Here is a 24,181-nt window from a genome sequence, read left to right on the forward strand (position 1 = left end):
TAGCGTCAGACCATTTTTCTGCTTGTGACCTGGTCACGTACATGCGTGTTGTCGTTCTATTTTCAGCTGTCGTTCGGGCAGTGATGTCGGCTAGTGCATTTCCCTGACCAATAATGTCTGTCACCTTTTTGTGTGCCTGGCATTTGATGACTGCAAGTTTTTTGGGGAGAAGGACGGCTTCGATCAAGGCGGAGACTAGATCCCCGTGCAAAATGGGAGTGCCGTGTGAGGTCAAGAATCCCCTCTCCCTCCAAAGGAGCCCAAAATGGTGAACCACCCCGAAGGCATACTGGCTGTCGGTGTAAATGTTTGCTGTGGTTCCTGCTGCTAGAATACAGGCTCGTGTCAGGGCAATCAGTTCCGCTGCCTGGGCAGATCGTTGCGTTATGCGGGCTGTCTCGACTACAGTTCGAGCCGTGGTGACTGCATAGGCAGCTGAAGTGGTGCCATCGGGGAGTTTGATGCAAGAACCGTCCACCCACAGCTCTCCATCGGGGTCGGGAAAGGCTGTGTCTCTGAGGTCAACCCTACTTCTGGTCTGTTCGTCTGTGAGGGTCACACAGTCGTGTACAGGGTGCGCATTGGGATCGTTTTCTGGTAAGGGCAGCAGGGTTGCTGGGTTCAGTGTGGTGCATCTCTTCAGAGTGATGTGGGGTGCGAGCAGAGTCAGTTCGTATCCAGTCAGTCGTGCACTCGTCAGGTGTTGCGTTTTGGTTTGGTTTAGGAGGGTGTCAACTGCATGGGGTACCAGTACTGTGAGGGAATTCGAGAGCACGATCCCCTCACTCTGTCGGATAGAGATCGCAGCAGCAGCTACAGCTCGAAGGCAAGCAGGCAGGGCTCTGGCTACAGGATCAAGAGTGGCTGAGAAGTAAGCGCATGGTCGTTGCTTTGAGCCGATGGACTGGGTCAGGACAGATAAAGCGCACCCCTCCCTTTCGTGAGTGTAAAGGGAGAAGGGCTTTGTGTAATCGGGGGTACCCAACACAGGGGCCGAGCAAAGGGCATCTCGTAGTTGCATGAAGGAAGCCTGACACTCAGGGGTCCAAGGGAGTGGGAAAGGGATATCCTTAGCTAGCAGTGAAAGCAGTGGTTTTACTACGAGGCTAAAGTTGGGTAACCACTGTCGGCAGAAGGAGGTGAGGCCTAGTAGGGATCGGACCTGTTTCTGGGTCCTAGGGATGGGGGTGTCGAGAATGGTTTGGATCCGGTCAGGAGTCAGTTTCCTTCCGTCTTTGGACAAAAGGTGGCCTAGGTAAGTGACCTGGGGTTGGCAGAATTGCAACTTCTTCCTAGAGACCTTGTGGCCATTTTCTGCAAGGAAGTGCAGGAGTTGAATGGTGGCTGTGACAGCTAGTGGAGTGGTGTCGGCTGCCAAGAGGATGTCATCGACATATTGCACTAACACCACTCCATCGGGTAACTGGACTTGATCCAGTTGTCTCTTGAGGGCCTGGCTGTAGATGCTAGGGCTTTCTGTGTAGCCCTGGGGTGCTCGGCAGAACCTATATGAGCGGGCTTTTAGGGTGAAACCGAAGAGATATCGGCTGTCTGGGTGGATGGGGATGGAAAAGAATGCGTTTTTGAGGTCAATGACAGTGAAGGTGGTGGCAGTGGAGGGAATCAAAGTCAGGATGGTGGTAATGTCCGAGACCACAGGGTACTGGGGTACCACCACTTTGTTGATCTCTCGAAGGTCAATGATGAAGCGGTATGCTTTCTCATCTCCTTCTCCCTGTTTCTTAATGATGGGCAAGATTGGGCTGTTGCAAACGTTGCTAACCACTTCCTCTACCACTCCTGCGTCTATCAGTGATTGGATGATTTCTACCAATGCCTTCTCGCCCTCGGGCGATATCCGATATTGTGGAAGTTTTGGGAGTGTTGCATCTGGTCGAACAGTAATGTGCACTGGGTCGATCATCATGCGCCCTACATCCGAATCCGTTTTGGCCCACAGATACGGAGGCAGAGTGTCAAGCAGGGAAGTGTCAGCGTCAGTGATGGAAAACATGTGTCTGGGGGGGCAATGCCTAAGCAGAACGGGATTGTCGTAAAGGAAAACTCGGACTCCATCTTGGGAACATCTAATCGTTGCTCGGAAGTGTTTCAATAAGTCGAGTCCCATAATTGCGTCAGGGCTATTGGAGGAAAGCAAAAACGTGGTGTCAGTGGTGTTGTTTTCTAAGTCAAAGAGGATCGGGGCAGACAAAGGGTTAGTGGAGGGCGTTTCATCGAAACCTGTCGATGTTATTAGTGAGCCAGACAAGGGTGCCCTTGGAATCAGTCGTTTAGATAATGCACTACGTGTTGCGCCAGTGTCTACCAGGAATGGTGACTTTGTACCCAAGACCTTAGCAGTGACATAAGGGCCTTGCTGGTCAACATGGAGCTCGACTGGATCCCTCCCTTGCCCTAGGCAGTCCTATGCAAAGTCATGAACATCATCGTAGTCAGATTGCTGGCATTGGTTCTGTCGGGGTCGGTCAAATGTGTTTGGCCTACCTGATCTATCATTAGTTGCGTTGTTTGGGGGCCCTCGCTGTGGTCCCCTATTTCTTGGTTCACTTGCTGTATCCCTAGGATCTCTATTAATGATGAGTTCCAAAAGAACTGGGCACTGAGATTTCCAGTGGCCCGTTCCCTTACAGAAAGCACACTGGTCCTCTCTAATGTCTGTACGTCCAATGTGGGGAGTCGAAGTACGGTCCTTGGGAGGTGCAGTTTTAGGGACATTCATCTGATGGTTTCCCCGGTATTGGTCTCGTCCCATAGTCACCCCTTGCAGTTGAGCCATCATCACCCTCTCCTTTAAGTCTTTCTTCTTTCTCTCTGTTGTTCTATCGTTTTCGTTTTTCTGATGTTCATAATATTGGGCCATCTGGAGGATAGCCGTAGGTTTGGAGGCTGCCCAACTACTTTCGCTGGCCTGCAGTTTCTGCGAGACCTCCGGTGATAAACCCTTAACGTAATTCTGGACAAACAGATGGTGTCCGGTTGCAGTGGTCAAGTCCTGGCCGCTGTAATCGGAGAACACCGTTTCAAACCGGGAGAAGTATTCCGATACATCCTCCTGAGGTTTCTGGCGACAGGCAGTTACTATCGACCAGTCCACTTTCTTTTCTGGGATCAGGGTTTTTAATTTCTGTACGATTTTATCCGGGAGGTCTAAAATGGCTTTCAAAGGCTTTTGTCCGGGTTCTCGTTGTCTGTCTATGCCATCGAGTTGTGACCAGTTATGTCCAAACAGCTCAGAGTGGTCGACTTTCCGGATTTGCTTCCACACATCAGCTGGTAGACATAACCCGAAAAACAAGTCGATGTCAGCCAGGGTCATAATCGTCGATCCTAGGGCTGTACCCAACTCAGTATAGAAGGCAGTGGGGTTTTTACGTAGGTCAGGCAGAGATTTCCGGAAGGTCAGAATCTCTTGCCGGTCCCATGGTTGGTAGACCCAATTGTACACTACCCTTCCCTTTGCATCTTTGTTGTTTGCGTCATCATGAGTCCCTTCACCTCGTGGAGGAACCCAGTAAGGGGCAGCCTCTCGTATCGGCATCATGGTGTTAGATCGTTCAGTTTGTGGTTCGGTTGCTACGGATGTTGTGGATTCGATTTTCGGCTTTTGTTCAGTGAGGTGGCGGAAAACCTCAAGCGTACGCGTAAGGAGGTCCGTCACATCACTCTCACTCTCATCCCCGATATCGACCTTCCGGTACAGAGTCGTTAGGCTCTGGGGACCTTTTTCTTGATATCGGTCCTCGTATGCGTTTAAGACGTGATAACACAGTTGTACAGTAAAGTGTCGTCTGTGACTCCCTGTATAAGAATTAAACACATCCGTGACGGACTCTTCATCTTCCCTCTCCTCTACCAGTATCTTTGCTATCTTGTCGACCCCTGCTCGCTCATTTTTGCTTAGTCGGTATGTTTTTGCAGGACCAACCCTTCGGGCCTCTGGGTCGCCCAACGTTGTCGTTTGCGTAGCATCTAATACAAGGAGTTCAGCCGGCACAGAGGCCATGGGGGCTGAAGCCGTGGTGCTACTCTCGCTTGTACCTGGGGGTAGTGGGTGCTGTGCTAAGGGTTGGGAAGGGGCATATGGAGGGGGCATGTGGATGATCGGAGGACCTAGCAGCAGATCATCGTTGGTTCGCTGTTTCGAGTGTAATTCAGGGTAGAGCGTGGAGGGTGTTCTAACCAGACACTGGCTTGACGTTTCTATTTCTAGTTTCTGTTTGGTATCCTCTCTTTCTTTTATCTCTTTCTCTAGTTTCTGGGCCGCTAGGTGGGCTGCTTTCCGCAGCTCTTTTCCCAACCTACTCTCAGTTCTCTTTTTACGTTGTTCGGCTTCTTTTCGCCACATGCCGAAGCTGTCAAGCATAGTGGGCGTCGTCTTGTTTTTACCAAGGGCTGTTTCTAGTGTGTTTATTTTATCGTCTTCAAAGGATCCTATCAGTGGCCACTGACTTTCTCGATCCTTTTTCGTATATTTATGCCACAGCTGGCTATAGGCTATAGCGATTAATCCATGCTTCATGAACATGTCCTTATTAGGGGTGCCTTCCAGCGGAGCCGGATGGTTCATCTCTAATAAGCGGTCCGGGCTAAACAGGCTACTAACCAGTGGGGAGAAGACAGGCATGACGGATCACAATGGGGATAATAGTCAGCACTACCTATCTTATCACTGCGTGCAAAGACTAGACAGAATATTTCTATTCTACGTTGTTTGCAGGCAGTGAATACCTCATGAACCAATCTTGAGCAATCAATGTTAGGTCAAAAATAAAAAATCAATATGGTCAATGGGGAGAATAAGTAGGCTCGCAAAGGTCCGCGTCACCTACCCTTTCACTATCTGCAAAGAGGGGACCTATTCTTCCCTGTTTGCAGACAGAGAATCTCCAGAAAACAATCTATAACAGTTAATCAATGGGGGAGGGGCAATTGTTCAGTGGGGGAGAAAGATAGGTCCGACGGATGCGTACCTATCCTTCACTGTTTATAAAGGGAGAGCCTGTTGTTTCTCCGTTTGCAGACAGTGAATCTCCAAATAAATTAACAAAAAGTAATACTAGTATTTTCTCATCAATTATCAATCACTTTCGCAATTCGTCGTGTTTACACGACCTTACCCGGACCGCATGGACAGTTTCTTGTCTTCCGAATCCAGCGCCCGATCGTCCTCTTCTCTTCGTACTCCTCGTGGCACTCCTGATGGTTCCCAGTCAGGACCGTAGATCACTCGAGAGAGGTCTGTTCGGAACCAGTGAAGTTCGGATGATCGGCTGTCAGACGAGGGTCTATCGGACAGGGTACCTTCCGATCGTTGCAGTCGTTCACTCTGTCGTCAGGACCTCTCCCACTGGATCCACGAGTCGCTGATGGGCCCCACGCTTGGGACGCCAATTGTTAAAAGGGGTTCAAAGACAACCAATTAACCAAAGACCCCTTTATGTTGCCCGGCGGTGTCGCCTCTATGACCCACCAATATTAATCAATGAAGAAGCAGGCGCTGGAGACCGGAAGGCAGGAAACGAGGATTTTATTCTCTCCGGAGGAGAACACATCAATTCAGACAGCAAGTATCGTCACGAGGTGCTCTAACCACATCTCTGAGGCCTGGCCTCTTATACTAGGGTTTATGACCTTTATTGCACGTAACACATTCTCGCAACACTTTGATATTTGAAAGAACATCCTCGGAATCTCCCCTTCAGGCCCGTTCCCACATACATTTACAGTTGAATTCCCCACCCCGGTCACAACAGGTGATGATTGTCGCGCAGCAGGGCATTCCGCCGATTCACGGTATGCGTGGAGTTGATCGGATCTCATAGGGTGGGGGCTTTGATCGGCTCGAGGGTCTTTTGATGGGGAGGGGAAGCTTCCTACTGTACGGGGTAATAAACAGCATCCGCAGGGCCAGGTGGCGGCCTGGGAACAAGGAAGACAAACGGGGATACAGGGAAAGGGGGTTTGCATCAAAAGGATCTGAGACCATGAAAGGAACGAAGGGAGGTGTCGCGCTGGGAACAGGATGGGATTCTGTGGCGGAGCTGCGCTGAAGAGGGGTTTATGACCCAAGGCATGAGAGAGCGGGGGTTGTCAGCGTGCGGGGGATGCTTGCGAGGTTAGGAGAGAGAGAGAGAGACGCGCCGGCTATCAGCGAGGGGCAGGGAGGCCATGGTGCTCAAAATGGCTGCCGCTTACGCGCACGAATGGGCTCGAAAGGGGCAAGATGGCGCCGATAATGTTGACGTTTGCAGTCTAATCTTTAACAACTTGATTGCATCTGGAACCCTCGGGTAATTTTCCAGCACCGGGGATGAGTTGTGATGATTTTATAAATGATCTATTGGCATCTTAGATCTTAACTAGTGACACTCCAGAGTGGGTCTCCAAACCGGTCCTGGAGGGCCGGATCCATGCCAGATTTTTTGGATTTCCCCATTGAGATACATGTAGTTATTTTAAAAATCTGGCATGGATCCGGCCCTCCAGGACCGGTTAGGAGACCCCTGCTCCAGACAATGCATGACTGTCTTAACTAGAGGGTGCTCAACATCACTGAGGTATAGGAAAGACGAGAGCACAGCCCTGGAGAGCAGTGTGCATATGCTGCATGTAGTGTAGGTTCTGTTGGCAGTAAGCAGAGCTGCGACTGTATGCTGTAGGCAAAGACAGTACTGCACCCCGGGTGCAGAGGGAAATAAGGCTACCATATCCCTGGTCTCTAGTCAAACCCAGATGATGGTGTCTGTGGCTGCAGATCTCTGGTGCCGGGCTCTGCCCCAACAAGTTTTAGGGATCCCGGCAGGAGGATAACACACACTACTCCTGCAAATATAAAGCCATTACAATAAAAAAACATATAAAAATGATCTAGCCGCCAAAATTGAGAGCATGTAAAAATTCCCAATGCAGTCACTTCCCATCCGTTGGAGGACTAGGGCAAACATCTACTATCAATCCTAAAATAATTGGGGCTAAGTCTTTGATGGTGGGATTTGGTGTATTTTGATATTATTGTAGGTTTCTATTTTTATGGTTTTTTTTATATTTCCCACCATTCTTTTAAAGCTTATATTGTTGTTGTCTACATTTTAACATGCTAGGATTTTTATCAGGACTTGATAAGGTTGCTTCCGCTTGACTCTGCTTAGCCAGGATTGTGGAGACAGCATAGACCCTCATGCCCACACAATTACCGCAGGATATTTTTACACACTACGGAGAGGTTGAGCCAAGAGGGAGGGATTGAGGACCACATAACAAACTAAAATAGTAAATGAGAAAGGCCTAGGCTGCATTGCCCCAGGAATCCCTGTGGAAAAGACTGGTAAGGTATACTAACTTGCTATCCCATTGATTCTTCGTTTACTGTGATTCTTTTCTAAGGCAGGTCGGTCATACCTGAGGTTAGGAAACTTGAAGATTCGCTTTTTCTCTTTGAATGTCCCAGATACTCCGGAAGGTGAAGATACACTTACCAGAGTGCTCCTGCGTTGCGTTTCCCTGTAGCCTCCTAAGGCTGGTTGCTTTTTCTCTGTCAACTCCTGAGGTGGGCTGAAAGAAATCTTTTGTTTTCCACAATAAACATGTTTCATACACTTTGAAATCTTAAAAAAATCGAGACTTCCCAGTTTTCCTGTAACCGGTTGAGAAAGTGTTTACGTCACACCCTTTGTTTGGGCTGATGGCGCACCCTGTCATAGATGTGTGTGTTTACTAGTACTCTTGGAAAATTCACACAAAAAAAGTATTTTTCTCGACGACTCGGGTTAAATAAAAAAATAAGTTTTGGCTAGGTCATTTCCACACTCACTACGGTTACAACACAATATGATTATGACAAAAATTCTAGTACATTGAAATCCTCACACATGCATGCATTCCACTTATAATAATAATAATAATATTAATAATAAAGGGAAATACCAACAGATGCATTCAGCATCATGCAATATTTTTTTTAGGGGCACAACCCCAGTTTTATGTTCCCTTAAGCAAATGTGTGTTCCTAGCTAGATTCCATCATAGGTTCAGGCTTGTGCCTTCCTTAAACTCAAATATTCATTACCGAAGATTCCTCTGTAAAAGAAGGAAACTAAACACAGGTGTTTATGGGGAAAATGGCTGGGCTTGCTGGACTGACCTCCCACAGGGATGGTTGGGTGGTCCGGGGGTGGTCTAGATCTTCTCCATGGCTGGGCTGATGGGGAAATGCTCTGTGAATGTACCGAGATATCTTGTATGTCTCAGTGACATTCTGTTCTTTTTTGTTGGGTACGAAAATCAATAAAATGTTCTCAAAATAAAAAAAAGAAGGAAACTATGATCCAAAGAAACTCTTGAATACTTAGCTGCTTATTGTTGATGTCTGGAGCTCTCAAACCGTTCGAATCTTCTTGGATAGCTGAGGTCCGGTGCAGAGGTCCACTCCCAATCAGGTTTTCAGTGCAAAGAATGGAGAACTTGAAGCGGCATGGTTTAGTCTTCATTGAAAATGGTCTCTAGGAGACTTCCAGGTCTCACGAGAGCTGGTAAGCATGCAAGAGTTTGGTCTTTAGGCCAAACGGGTAGCAGAATCTACATGAAACCGGGTTCTCTGGTGCTATTGTCAATAGTTGCTTAAAGGGGGTGATATGTGGCCAAGATGTCCGGGGGTAAGTGGAGTCCAGGAAAGCACTAGTCCGGTCCCATGGTGGCATCTTGTGGTGTTTGAGATTTTTATGTCACCACAGGTTTCCCCAAGAGAGGTGGAGACAGTGATGTAACATGGGCCCCTGCAGCCACCGTGGTGCGGGAGGGCCCAGGCTCCAGGGGGCCCCTTCAGCTCAGTACCCTGGACTGTGAGCTTCTGACTGACTCGAGAGGGGGGGGGGCTTCATGTACTTTGCAGGGGTGCCCCTTCAAGTTTTTTTACGCCACTGGTTGGAGACCTGAGGTGAGTCCAGCAAGTAGCTCCCCTCCCTATATATCGCAGGGCAGATGATCCATGGATTGCGCTTTCTGACAGTCCTAAGGGTTGGCCACCATCCATTCATTCTTCTTGGCAAAGCAATTTTGTGCACAGCGCAACACAGTAGGTTTCTAAAACATGATACACTTTTTGTGTAGCTGGGGCCTTTATAATTAAGAAAATAGGATGTCCCTAGTGTCCAAAAAATGGGCAGACTTGATTCACAACAAGTGGGGGTCGGGACATAACACCAGTTCTGGGTTTCCAGATCTTATGAAAAGGGAATGCTGCTTGGTGCAAATTGGGGCGAGAGTGTAGATATAGCAAGATTGATGACCCAGATCATGTAGAAGGATAGAGCATATTTGGAATAAGTCATTTACCCGAAAAAGTAAGATTAACAGGGCTGAGAGGAAAGCAACTTGGGAGGTTAGTTCATGTGTCCATTGTTTCCAGGCCCTCTCATGCCTGTATTCTAGTGCCGAAGGCTGAGCTGTAAGTTAGGGTCATGGCACAACAGCATAGAAAAAACAGCAATGGTACAGTAAGGAGCAGAATGCTCCTTTGCAGCTTTTAAGGTGACTTTTTAGAAGGCTTTGTTCCCCTATGAACTACTCTATGCACCTAGATGCAAATTCAAGCCCATCTAAGACAATCGCAGAGGGACGAGTTCAGCACGTGCAGGCCTGGGGTGAAAGCTACAATGTTCAGCAGTGGGAGGCGGCAGCAGTGCCTGATGAAACTATGTGTTGTGTACCTCAGATGAACAAATCACAGGTGCTAAGGGCAGCTTTGTCTCCAACCACACTTGTTGTCACTGCCACTGTGTCAAATTGTTTCAAACACAATGAAAGAGCTTCGTTCAGTGACTACCGCGTCCAAGGAGTGATCCCCACACAACAGATGCGATTTAGAGCAACATGGTGGCTCAGGGAAATAGGGTGCAACTGTGACACTATTGTGACACTCCGTCGACGCCCCCACCTCTCCCACACACCTCGCACCAGTGCTTGCAACGAGATCTGAAGCGGTGCATAACAATTGCATCCTCCTTAGCAGACTAAAAGGGGAGATTGGTTGCAATACGGTCCCCCTGTGGCTCCATTTTCTGTATTGATGGAAGAGTTTATACTTTCTACTTGACAAGTCAGACAATCTTCTCAGGTTAATCATTTCAAAAATATCCCCTCAATGGCGTCATTAAGTGATGACAGGTTCTTGAAAGCTGGCACTTGGGTATAATGGGGTTCTTTCGTAAAACACAAAGGTTTGCCCGTGTGGAATGCAGCCGCCTCTCCAGTAGACCAAAAATAAAACAAATCAGGAATATTTTGTCCTTTCTCCCAACCTTAACAATTTGAAATGTTCTCAGGGCAGGTGTCCTAATAAAGTTGAAAGTCAAAGCATCCTCTCAAAAATATGGATTGTACAGGAACTCGCTGCACAGCCAAAATCAAAAAACTTAAATTGTGATTTAATAACGCAGATACGGCCACATGAAAAGATGTCTTTTTTAGAAATTAACTTAACATTGATGGGATTACTTTATACAAATTAAAGTTTAAACTTGGCTTTAGGACATACATCTAAGAAAATAATTTCGTGCAGGGAAACTTACATGCGCCTCTACCACAGTATCAACGTTTAGATGCTGATTACTCCAACGCTGGTGCTCCATATTTTTAAACCATTGTAGCTTACAAAATATGTACAAAGAATGCCGCAGACGTGGTATGCTACCTGTTTTTTTCTCTCCTATTTCCCACAATCATAAAATATGAGAGAAGAGTGATAAGAATCCAAAAGGGATCCACGCACTGCTAAAGAAATGTAAATGACAACTTTTAATAGTGGGGCTAATATGCGGGGTAGCCTCATTACCAGATCTTGCCATCACTGTACGCAAAGGTTCTTAACTTTGTTTCTGGCATGTTTGTGTTTTTCTTTCTTCAGAGCCATCGGCGCCAATCCCTTGTACTGTGACTGCAACCTGCGGTGGCTTTCAGGCTGGGTCAAAACAGGGTACAAGGAGCCAGGCATTGCCCGCTGCGCCGGACCCCCTGACATGGACGGCAAGCTTTTACTCACCACTCCTGCTAAGAAGTTTGAATGCCAGGGTAAGGGGTCTTCGGCACAGAGCACCCAGGTCGATGTCACAGAATGTGGCAATCCTTTTGCTTGCAGGCCTCTGGTCTAGTTTACGAACTTCTGCATCGATCAGTGGAAACCACTCCACAACATAACTTCTGTTCTATTCCACAGTGATAGATAGATGTGACCTGTGCTGTGCCCGTAGTTGCATCAGAAGGCAGGAAACAAAACTAAGGGGCATATTATCAAGAACAGGCGATAATGGGCTTGATAATATGTCCTTGTGAATTCCCATAGCAGCCCAGGTCAACACCAGAACCTGGGCTGGTATGGGAATTCACTAGGGCCTATTATCAAGCCCATTATCGCCGCTTTAGCTGCAGTTTCCTGCCGATAAAGCAGCGATAATGTTATCGCCTGTTCTTGATAATATGCCCCTGAGAGCCTTATTTTGAGTTTGGTGGATGGGATACTCTGTCACAAATGTGCCAAATGACGGATCTGCCATATTGCAAGTGAACTATGGGCTATGGCACTTGTAATATGTGGGACAGGCTATCTGTGACGTTTTGACAGAGTACCCCGGCCACATTGTATTTTTTAATGCTAAGTGAGCGCTTACATAACATTTGTTTAACTATTAACAAATGCATGTTGCTGGCAGTATATAAGCGAGACACTTTTCTTTGTTTGTCAGTGAATATATCTCCATGTCGTCTTTTTAAGCGCAATAATATTTACTCCAAGGATAAATGCATATTACTGTGCATGCATAGCAACGTATTGGCATGTCTTGTAGATCACCTTTTTTCCTAATACAATTTTAATGAGGATCTTTTTTGTTTGTTTTTTGCGCTCCATTCAGGGCCCCCAGCCCCAAACATCCTGGCCAAGTGTAACCCGTGCTTCTCCAGCCCATGCCGCAATCAGGCCACTTGCCAAAATGACCCAATGGAGATTTACAAGTGTATCTGTGCAAGTGGGTTCAAGGTAAGGCTGACAGAAGGAGCAGTGTTTAGACTATATCCCATGTGGCTGGCCCCTGAGAGCGTTTTACTCCAGGGAAATAACTCCAACAGGTTCCCAAGGCAACTATTTTCTTGCAAGCAGATGGCGTTCAAAGTAGGTTTAGCTGCTTTCTGTTAATGTGTACTTAAACTTTTGTATTAGGCAAGAAGAAAGCAAATATGTTTGGCTACCAAGTTTAAATGATGATATCACTTGATAATTCAAGGTAAATAATGTTATGCTGAGAGATTTTTTTACATACAGTCGCAGCACTTTGCTGTAGAGTTAAATTAAACTAAATGAAAACGTTTATTGTTTGATTAATGAATATCTTACAATATATATACAGTAATTCTTACTTATAAAATCCAATTATAAAAAAATAAAAATGTGATCTTCAAGTTCATTGTACTATTTACTTATTATGTACATTCTACATTACAGTATATTAGTTTTTGTAGAGTGCTGAATAGCGATGTACCTAGCTGTTTAAATGTACAAGACAACTAAAACACCTGCATAACCCACTTAACGCTGATCTGTATGCTCCGATGGATGACTTAAGTCAAAGATATCCAACGTAGATCCTAGAGTGCCTGATCCAAGGCAGAGTTTCAGGATATCAACTTAAAATACATTTACACTTGTTGATTCTTAAATTCATCCTACTTGCATAGTGAGTGGTTATCCGTCCGGAAAACCTGGCATGGATCATGCCTCTGGATCTATGCTGAACATCCCTGACTTAATTAAATATGGCAATGGCACATCTTTATTTTAATGTGACTTGTCACACACTCTTCTTACAAAGACACTACGGATGATGAAGAAAGAGTTCCACACAAGTAAATGTGTCACCTTCTTACAGTCACCAATAGGAAAGCAGTGCTCAGCTGCTAAGTTTTATTAGAGCGATTCAATCCACTTTAGGCGAGGCTCCAAGTGCTACTTCAGCAAAGGATGGTGAAGAAGTCATCATTTCTCCGAGGCAGGTGAATCTGAGCTCGAGCAGCAAGAGGTGATGAATAATGCGGTCAGCATCACACTTCATCGAAGTACTTTCGCAACGCGAGTATGGTTGTGCAAAATCTTTGCACATGTATTGTAGATAATTACTTTGTATAAAAAGATGCTCACCGACAACTTTTGTTGGGATATGATGCTTACAGTCTCACAACAGTGATGGATTATCAAATCTTGATGATGACCTCATTGTAGTGTTAGTTGATATTCCACCACTACAGGAACAACAGTGGAAAATCTAAAGTTGCTATAAGTTGTATGGTGCCAGAGTATCATCTGACTAAAATATTGTGTCCTAAATATGGTCTACAAAATATGGAGTTAATAACCGAAAATCTGAACCCAATGGGATCTTTTTGTCGACAAAATTTAGAAAGCAATATGTATGTCAGATAATATTTTTGTAAGTGTTATGCTGATGTAAAATCCATATATTTTACTGCTATGTCCACTCCTTTCTGAAAACAGACCTATAAAACTTTCTTTAGAAAATGTCAATGTTTTTTCAGATTATGGTAAACTCTGTCCTGGGCACGGTGTATTCGCAGGAGTTTTTCTCTCCACCTCTCACAGTTTAACAGATCATGATTTTTCCATCCAAAATGTCTGTCTAGAACTGAAACTGCTGAAAGAGGAAGGGTATGAGGGCAAGAGGCAGTGATACCATATTATGTAAAATTTACTTGCCAATAATGTGCATTCCTCGTCTCAGTACTTATGTTACTGATGAAGCACTTTGCACTGTATACATTTCAGGAAATTCTGGGGCTTCTACTTCTCTTTACATAGTACAAGTGTGGGGGAGAGGGGTTGTAATAGATCTGAAAGATAGACACCTGAAGGAAGGTGACTGAAGGTAACACCTCCCCACTGTACGAAGTAAAGAATGGAATGAGGAATGCAGGGTGAGGAGGTCACTACTGGCAAGGTGTTGACAGTATTGCCGTTCTTTTGATTAAATTTGACTGGGTTCCTCTGAAAAGCATCACTGTATTCACAGTCTACTGTTTAGTTTTCATAGCCATTAAACTAGGTCAACCGATGTACCTGAAAAATGCCCATACTGCCTCAGTAGATCCTATCTTCCCTTTCAAATCCTGGAAGTGAAGAAAACCAAAACATTAAAGAAAGCTGCCTCCTGCTTTTCCTTGTGAATCTGAACCAATATTCTTGGACTGTTTGGTTAATTCCTGTAATCCTACTGTTCTCTAAGGCTCTCTATATCCATCCAGTGTCATCTCATCTGATAGCTCAAGGGCTCCTGCTTATATTCTTGTTCCTTAGTCTTTGCTCCATTCTGCGTGATTTCTAGTGTACTGCATTGTTTTAATCCTCATGTCAATTGGCTGCTGCATGGAAAGGGCTCTGCTGGCCACATGGCTGGGTTGACAGGTTGACAAAAAAAGCTGCGCGTGACTGCCTGAGATGAGTCAGCTTTTCGGTTTGTGAAGCGCAGTCTTTGTGAGACTTTTTACAGTGCTGGTTCCATGCCATTGATCGCTGCTCTCAACCTCATATCTTGATCCACAATCCAGCTGGGGAAATTCTGTGGGACATGACAAGAGCTTATGAGATAGAAGCAGTGCTTTATTTGAGCCGGTGGTGGTGCCAGTGGGGGCCACCAGCACTCATTTTTGGGGCCCGGAACTTATTTTTCTTGTTCTGACATTTACCAAGAGGAAGGGAAAGGAAAACACACAAATGGGAAAAAGTAAGAAGAGAAAGGCAAACAGAGGGTGAAAGAAGGAACCTGCAAGAGTGACATAACGGGACAGGGAGTGTCTGGCAGTGGATTAAAGAGGCCTGAGGTGAATTTAGGACTGTGCAGCCGTAGCAATCGCGATGACAACTGTCTTCTGAGCAGCACTTGGGGCACTGGCACTCATTATTTTGCAAACTAAACACTGAGAGAAGCTTTGTTGCATTTGAATGTAGGAGGAAGGATCACAATGCCTAATTCTGCTTCCATCTGGGCTGCCGTTGACAGCGGGCGAAAGTGAAAAATCAAATTATGAAGCTGTGAAATATATAACAGCAGCGGGCAGCAAAACAACACAATTATTTTCAAAGGCACACGGTTTACAAAAAGCATTAGCAGCCGTGCAAAAAGTTTGTGTAAAAGAAGATTGAGGACTTCCTTTGTAGAACGATAGCCATTTGGCAGTAATTCCACAATTGTTCAAATTATGCTACTTATGCTACCACAACAAGTTAATACGGCATTATCGCATATTTAGATGGATGTGGGGAATAACATGGGTAAAGTGTATCTGCATGCTTTACCAGATTCTACATTTTTATAAGGGCAATCAGCTTTTTCTAACTACAAAAATAAATCATGTTTACAGCACAGGAACACAAAGACTGGTAAAGGCGAGTGTAAAAGGTTGTCGACATTTCAAACTAACTCAGGAAGAACACTAGATTCATGCAATGCATACTCGACTTAAGGTCGCCGGGGATCGTATAGGTTGGAGGTAATAAGGCATTCGGTGGATGGCCCTCCCACCCCGCTCTCTGAGCTATGCAAAAGCATCATTACCAAGCATTTAAAGATGAACATGGCAACAGACTACCCACCCTATTTAGGATGGTACTCCTGGGGCCGTATTACAGTAAGTTGCCCAGGGGCACACAACAGGCGTCTGCATCCACTTTGCACCCCCCCCCCCCCCGGGGGCACTTTAGTATTACAGAAGGGGGCGCAGGTGCTTGTGTGTCCCCTTCAGTAATACCAATAACGCTGACGCACTTAAAGCTCCAGTGCTACCTTCAGGGGGGCCTTCCCTCATTTGTGTGGGGGCATAATATTATGCAAATGAGGGAATTCCATTGCCTCTGCACCCACACTGTATTACCAACGCCAGCGTTGATGCAAAGAAGCTCAAAGGTTGCGCACTGTGAGTGCGCCCCCTGAGAGCAGCCCTCCAACCCTCTAGACATCCCCTTGCAGGCAGGTGCAGTCGTCACTGCACCAGCCGGCAAGGGGATCTCTAATCCCCTGTAATCTGTGAAAACATGGAGCGGCTCCAAGCAGCAAGTTCGGGCTGCTCTGGGGGCAGCGCATTCATCGTAATAGGGCGCACTTTCATTGTTTGCACTGGGACACCTTTTAATAGGTGCACCCAGAGCAAATAATGAAAATGCATAGTACGGCCACGGATGGGTTTATCCTGCCATTGACTCCAATGCACAGCATAACAATACTAGACCAACACAATGATCAAAGGCCCCCCACATGCTAAGGAAATGCCCTCAGTGTGTCAAGAACATTGCTTTATTCTTGTTTTTGCCAATCAACCCGCCTTTGGAGATTTATCTTTGGAATATAAAAAAGTACCATCAGATCCACCCTACCATCACAAAACGGGTGGCAAGCTGCCATTTATGTGTTTGCTAAAGAGGCTCCCACTAACTACACTTTATTTAATCACACACACAGGCAAACACATACACATATACCCCAAAAACTCATACAGGTGGCCTTTAAATATGGTGGACTGGCTACCGCTGTCCAGGCAGACAGTGTTTCAGCCATCCCAACCATTTGTCAGCTGCCTCCCAAAGGCTACAAGGAGCCGTGTGCTTGGGTAAATCATTTTAATGGAGAGCCGTAGAGAGGGACCCGTTACAGGAAAGGGCCCTCACTGTTGAATGTCTCAGTCCAAAAAAGTTTGCATTTTCAGGGGTTAGATTGGCTGCTTAAAAAATACGCCATCGAGCGGTGGAACTCAGATCAGGAATGTAAATGCCTGCTTGATTTTTGCATTAAAAATATCCCTGTTAGGAAAGTCAGACTATTACCTTACACGACTTATGTTTGCTGCGTGTATTTATAGATGGGCACTGCAATGAGTCAAGAAACGCAAAGATCTGCTACAGAACAAAATGTACTGATATATCAATCTGTAATAAAACGGAGACATCAACTTTCTTTGCAGCCTGCATTCCTGTTTTCCCATCACCTTCGCCTCAAGTTACCTTCATCTATGCCCCCCACCCCTTAAGCTAGTACGTGCCGTTGGAATTTAGTGCAGGTTTGAGTCATTTTGAAAGCAGTTGTCAAGCACAGACACATTTTTTAAATGTCCTCAATACTTTTGATGCTATACTAGGGAGATACAGTCATTCTTCCAGCATGTGCCTGCAGGTGCCCCGGGTACCTGTCTCACCTAAACTAGGATGTGCAGCACACGTGTCACTCAAAAGAGATAACCTCTAGAGACATATGTGCATAATCTGAACTTAGTCAATTGTACTCTTTCTTTCTCCAAACCGGCATAATCTTTTGGTCTAGCTTGAATTAAGCCAGTGTGTGCCTTCTACTCTCTCATAGCTTATAGGCACAACATTTGAAAGCAAGCTTGTAATCACTAAAAAGAGCATATTTTAGATGTGCAAACCCACCAGTACCTGCTGTCTCAAAGCGCCTAGAGATCCCCCTGGGGATGATTCGCCTGCGCTTTATAAATGAATAAATAAAATAAATTTAAAAAAAATAAGAGTGATAGATAACAACACGAGTAAACCTTTTTGATTTCTGTACTATGCAGGTCTATGCACATGGATCTTACAAGTCAATCCAATCCGAAGAGACGTGGTTTGCAACCATCCCCTGTATTTGTGATCGAGTGTGATGCTGTAACAAACTATTAGAATATGTAATGCTCCTGTGTTGCTCCTGCCCTCATAGGAGACATGTTATTATGCACATCCATCTGCATTATGCATAGATCATGGCCAGCAGCAACAATTGCAGTGAAGGTTGCCGTCTCTGCTGTGCCAAATACATCATGCCGCTGACCTGGAGCGATCCCACAGGCGTGAAATGGTAAATCAGAAACTCTGTGAAAGTGCCAATTCTGGAGCCAAGTTGCAACATTAATTTAAATTAAAATTCTCCGTTTTTAGCTGTAATATTGTCTTTGCACATTGGTGCATGGATCCGAGAAGCTTCTCTTAAACATGGCTGCCTGCATGCTACTCCAGGCCCGAGCCAAGACACTGAAGGAGCAGCGACAGTCACCCTGGAGTCAGCAGTCATACAAGTTTGATGAGCATGGGAGAGGCTGGATTAGTATTGGAAGGTAGCCATGCTCCTCTCATCCGTAACATACACTCACCATCTGTTTCGAGAAGGCAGGCTTACTCTGAAAGCACATTTGATGCTCCTCTTCAGAGAGAGCCTCCTTCCTGTCACCCATCCAAATAGAAGGCACTGTATCCAGGTACATTTCTTCTCTTGCACTTGACAAATGGTGTTATTCCGCTCCCAAATCACTTTTTTGCTATCACACACATACACACACACACAAGCACACTCACTCACCCACACACACAACAATATCTCATACACACAAATATATACACATCATAAATTTAAAGATACAAAAAAGTACATATATACAGAAAGTTACACATATACGCATCACAACCTCATACACATGCACATTTGCACACTCACAGACTCGTGCACATACACATGTAAACGTCACAAACTCATACAACCTCACAAACTCATGCCCAACCCCATACACCTTCAATCATATACACATATGCACAAACATAAATGCACACACACTCACTTATAAATAAATATCACAAACTCATGCACACATACTAATTTCCACACTCAAAAACCAAACACAAAGCCACACACCACATAGTACTTATATACAAATATACTTCTGTTGTGGCCCCCCATTCCACAACCTCAGAGAGAACCTCCTTCCCAAGCCCTTTTCGTCAGCCAACATTGTTTTGAGTCAACAGCAGCAGATTGCATTAGTCCCACTGTACAAGTGGATTCACTCTGCGCTAGCATTTGGCTCACATGCTGAGAAACCTACTTCCATCTTGAACGACAGTCAGGGCATATATTAAAGCACAGTAACACAATACAAAGTAAGCTCAGTACGTCTGGGCTTGGTTAGGGACATTAGGACAACACACAGTAGGAGGGGTAGGTGCACTGTGCATCTGACAGTGGTCAACCTAGTCCAGAATTTGTGCTGGTAGTAACAAGTGCAGGGCACTGACACTCGTTTTTCTGGACGAGGATTTATTTTTTCATTATCAGACTTTCACTCAGAGCAAGAGAGGTCAAGACATTGTGATTTTTTTAATGGCAAAGGAGTGACAGCGGAGCCCTTGGGGATTTCAATGGATACTAATAATAAGAGTGATCCAGAGAAATCCGTTTGAACAAATCACTGCCTGAAAGAAAGGTTTTGAACCATTATAGGATGATTTTGTTGATGTCTTTGTGGGAAAAAAAGAGTCAGAAATACAGCCTCATGCTGTAAAGCCACTAACTCACCAAGGAGTGCCAAAGGGGAGGTGTTACCTGGGTCTGGTGGCTTAGTGGACTAATGCGTCCACTCTAGGCAGCCTGTGTTTGACTGCGTAGTCACCGTTTCAAATACCCGGTGGATCCACTCTTTCTTCTGAGGTCACTAAAATGAGTCCCATTGAATTGGATAACAAAAAACATCTGTTATTACCCTTCTAGGTGAAAATGCACTTTACAAATACATGTTATGTTGCTCTTGAATGAAAGTTCATGGGAATGAGGTGGAATAGCATTAATGGTGTATGTTGGTTTGTGCTGTGATCTGCAGGTTAAATTTTTTGTAACAGTGAAACCACCACCAGATTTCTAACTTTGTGAGTCATGTGTGATAGTGTAGCCATGAAAGATGGGAACTGAGAAGGGAGTGAGGTGTGCATAAGCCATGTTTCTGTAATGAAGAGGATGGTGAGATTGTTTGTGTGAAGAAATGTACTATATGATATGCCGATGAATAATGACGGAGTGTGTGTTGTGTTCCAACATGGAGGAGGAGGTTGTGCAGTGTGCCTCTGTGAATTGTGAAGCTTGTTGGTCACCATTTCGAAATAAATGCTTTGCCAAACTATATTGTAAATTATACTGAATAGTCATGTAGTAGACCATGTTAAGCAAGAACTCTCAAATGATCTGCAGAAGGATCACTTCATGCTGAAAGAGTCTCTTCATCCAGCTTTACTGTAGTCATTTGCCAGACTATAGCAGGCCCAAATGGAATGTAACTAAGTTCAAGAATGAAGAGATCTTTTATGAAAGGGCATCTAGAGATACTAATCTTTGTATGCATTATTAACAACATACTTACACCCAGAGGTTTTCCTTTGATATGGAATGTTGAGCTCTATCAAACATCACAACATCACAGGCCAGATTCTCAAAGATCTCAGAAATTATTGATTTTGAAAATTGTAAGATTTCTTTTCATGTGAACCTCGGTTTAGAATATGTTAACCATCTCTATGCATTCTAGATTACAATCGAAAAACAGGGTGAGGTGTTGTAGATAAATTATGAAATACTGCATACAGTTCAACATGAAAGATCCGTCTGTTGTTTCAACAAAGAATCTCAAAGCATGCAAAGTGTACTTCACAACTAGACCTTCAGAAAAAATGCACTTTCCAAATACAGAGATTCCCATGAACTCTTTTGGGTCACCAAGGTGACACTGAATAGTGAAACTGTGAGAGCACACTGGCTTGCGATTGTATCGCAGAATATCATTGTTAGGAATATTGTCTGACATAAATAACTCGTTTTAAATATTATGTTCTTAAATATTGTCCCCTTGAGTGTAGATGTGTTATTATTATCTCCTATATAGAGATACTTTTGTAAACGATATGTAGGACACCACAGAATTTAAATCTGACAATATTCAGACAACTATATTCTGATCCCATTCCCAGATGACATGTCTCTGCTAAATGAAGTGTAACTGTGATGTTTCTGGTACAGCGGATCTATAGTTGCATACATTTTTTCTCTCTCCTGCAGGGCAGAGATTGTGAGACACCTCTAAATGTATGTTCCAGTAATCCATGTGAAAATGGTGGAACATGCCATTCAAAGGAAGGTGGGGATGATGACGGCTTCACGTGAGTACACCTTGAGTTTTTCATTGATAAGTACATTTCACCCACATTAGCTTATTTTGGAAGTTTGCTCTTGAAAAAAAGGTTTGCTATGCAGGCACACTGAACATGGTGTTACACAGCAAAGCTTTAGTGCCCTCAGTGGAGTCGTCATGGCAGTGTCTGTACTGAAGAATCAGAGATCCTGGTAGAGATCTCTAAATATGGTGGGTAGTCATCCACCAAAGCAGCAGAGTACATCCTCCCATACTCTAAATACGGTGGTTTCTCCCAATACCAATGTTGGAAGACAGTTGCATGCATTTACCACACATTCTGTAAAGAACAATGTCATATGGTGACTGTGGCACCTATTTATTAAACACTCACACTTTCTCTCAAATGTTCTTTGTCCTCTACTTTATGTGGGTTGTACGACAGACCACGCATGCCTTTACCATGCATGCCTTTCAATGCAGGAAGTATATCGAATGCAACGTTTCCACACATTCCTTTATCTCGCTTACATCGACTTGCCTTAGGGAATCGCTGGACTTTGGAATAGTATCATTTACTATTACAACTCCAGTCTCTGTAACAGTAGAAAAGGTGTTGGACTTTAAATCCAACACCAGTCCAACAACATGTCTTTTAGTGCGCAAGTCATTGTAAAGACTTGTGCACTAAAGGTACACATGGTAATGTCACATTTGATGTAGTGCCCATGTTGTAAAGGCACTATGTGGTTTAGACTGCATGGTAAAATCTGTTTCCCCTTTATATGTACCCTGATAGTGATAATCATCACCCCTTTCAAAATCCGATAGCCGGGGGATGGGAATTTACCATGTATGATAATTATCACCTATTCAGAGCTCAGCCCAGGTAAATGGAGAATAACATTTGAATTATGCACCTTATCATACCAAAATCTGCATTTTATACATGTTAAAATTCTCCAGGTTTGACCTGCCAAAATGTAACGCCAGGTGTCAGACTTTGTTGAACCTCAGAATTACATGAGCTGTGAACTCTGATAAACTTATAATTGTGCACTGTAGTATAACGAGGAGCATATCCCCAATGAACTGCTTACATTATCACAGCTCTTCGGAGGCGCTTCTAATGACTTACAATGAACCTGGGCAAGGTGAATGAAGAACTTGTTATTTGCATTTCGTATTTCTTTATCTTTTATTAATTGCTACCAGTAATTTGGGTCACACTGTTGTTTCATACATGTTACTGAATCACATTAGCAGAGTCTTAGAAGGTTCAAGGCATTTGACAGCAAAAGAAATTTGAGAATCGCATTATCATATATTAAAAATGAAAATGACATAAATCTTCGGAAGGATAGATACTGTGTATGCAATTCACAGGTGGCAAGCAAATAATACTCATGATTTTTATGGGACTGAAAAGACATAGGACCTGGTTTAGAGTTTGGAGTACATTGTTTACTCCATGACGGGGTCCAAATAAAATACTCTATAGTCCTGACAGAGTAACCATACTCCTAATTTAGAGATGTTCACCTGGTTAGGAGACATATCTTAACTTTTTCAGTAACTGCCATCACAGCGGTTCCTGTCAATGTATTAAAAGTTTGACATATGATACCGTCAAAGTCACAGTAATGTCTGTCAAACTTTTAACATGGTTTTGTTTTTTTAAAACCCAAAGCCCAAAGTAGGATTTTGTTTTGAATAAAACAAAAACTAATGACCCCCTCCATCATGGGTGTTTCCTTCCACCATGTGGAGGTCATTTAAACGTTTTTACTGGTCCTTACTCCCACGTCTTTCTCAGCCGTAAAGGAGAGTAAAAACTGGCCATTTGACTGCCCACTCCAAATCGGTTGGGCGGTTGAATAGACATCCGTTGGGCCTTACTCTTTCATGCCGTCCAAGGAATATGTCAGTGACAGAGACAAAGCTGTCTCCATCGCTAATATACTTAAGGCCCTCCCATCTGTAAATTAGGCGGACGGAACTTCAGTTTGGCAGAGGCGGTACTTCCTCGCCATTGTGACAAATTAACCTCTACAACAAACACTAAATCAGCCCCATAGTGTGGTGAGAAACTCCAATTTTACTTAACAGGGAAATCCGAGGATTGATGTCACAATATGTCTCAAAATCCAAGGGGACTCTATCGAGCAAATTAACATTATAGAATGTCAATTGTTGGGGATCGTTAATGATGCAGGACTAGGAAAGGGAACCAATTTTTTTTTCAGATCATATGCACTTGTGGTTTCTCACATCCGGCTCAACAAATCATTAAAGCAGCCTATGACCCTGACACAAAGCGGAGAACAAATCAGTCAGGTGTCCAAAGATGGGCAGAGGTACACTGTGGCTTAATTAATGTAAGGTCGCTCGCCAAACATAAATATGAAATAGCAGATACCATCTTACAGTATAACTTAGATATGCTATTTCTTACTGAAACATGGGCAGACCTATCGTCCAACCCTGATTTCGTGATCGCAGTCCCACAGGGATATGTATCACATAGAACGGACAGACCCATTAAGAAGGAGGAGGGGTGGCCATAATATACTGTAACCATTTTGGAGCCACGTTCTCTCCAGCTTTGGACCTCCACTATGAAGGGCTTTATTTCACGTTAGATTTAAACCCCAAAAACATCTTTAACGGTATGCTGGTGTGCCGCCCCCTTGGCTCTAGAGCCAGTTTCACTGAAAGCACAGACTCATTACTGGAACCTTTCCTCTCCACTAAAGAGTTTATGAGCCTGGGCAAGTTTAATATATACCTTGAGGAATTGTCAGATAAAGACACAACCAGACTCATGGAAACGCTAGGTACGCTAGGATTAACACAGATGGTACGAAAACCCACCCATGACGCTGGCCACAAGTTGGATGGTGTATTCTCCTCCGTATCAGGCTTGGCAGTCAAGGATATCTATACTCTGGTCTGGTCAGATCATTCATTAATACTATTTGATTACACATCTCTAATAACATTAGAACCTAGGGCTACAAAAACACAGCATACCACCTATAAAGCCTGGAATAAGAAAAATAAAAACATGCTGGAGTATAAAGTGGAACAGGCACAGCCGACCCTGAGCACGCATGCAGATCAGGTAGCCGAGGAATACACAGATTGGCTGAATGATATATTTAGAGCTACA

The 24,181-nt window shown here is 44.4% G+C and overlaps 1 protein-coding gene across 1 annotated transcript in view; it reads left to right on the top strand.

The window, feature by feature from the left end:
* The window catches only part of SLIT1 (slit guidance ligand 1), an 842,620-nt gene that overhangs the window by 712,594 nt on the left and 105,845 nt on the right, over window positions 1-24,181 (top strand). Inside the window, exons 26-28 of the mRNA XM_086922632.1 lie at window positions 10,922-11,085; window positions 11,925-12,049; window positions 20,937-21,037. Coding sequence (XP_086778758.1) covers window positions 10,922-11,085; window positions 11,925-12,049; window positions 20,937-21,037 — 390 coding nt within the window. The remainder of the gene's footprint in view (window positions 1-10,921; window positions 11,086-11,924; window positions 12,050-20,936; window positions 21,038-24,181) is intronic.

Source organism: Lissotriton vulgaris, chromosome 5, assembly GCF_964263255.1.
Source record: "Lissotriton vulgaris chromosome 5, aLisVul1.2, whole genome shotgun sequence".
In the NCBI taxonomy this organism is placed as follows: Eukaryota; Metazoa; Chordata; class Amphibia; order Caudata; family Salamandridae; genus Lissotriton; species Lissotriton vulgaris.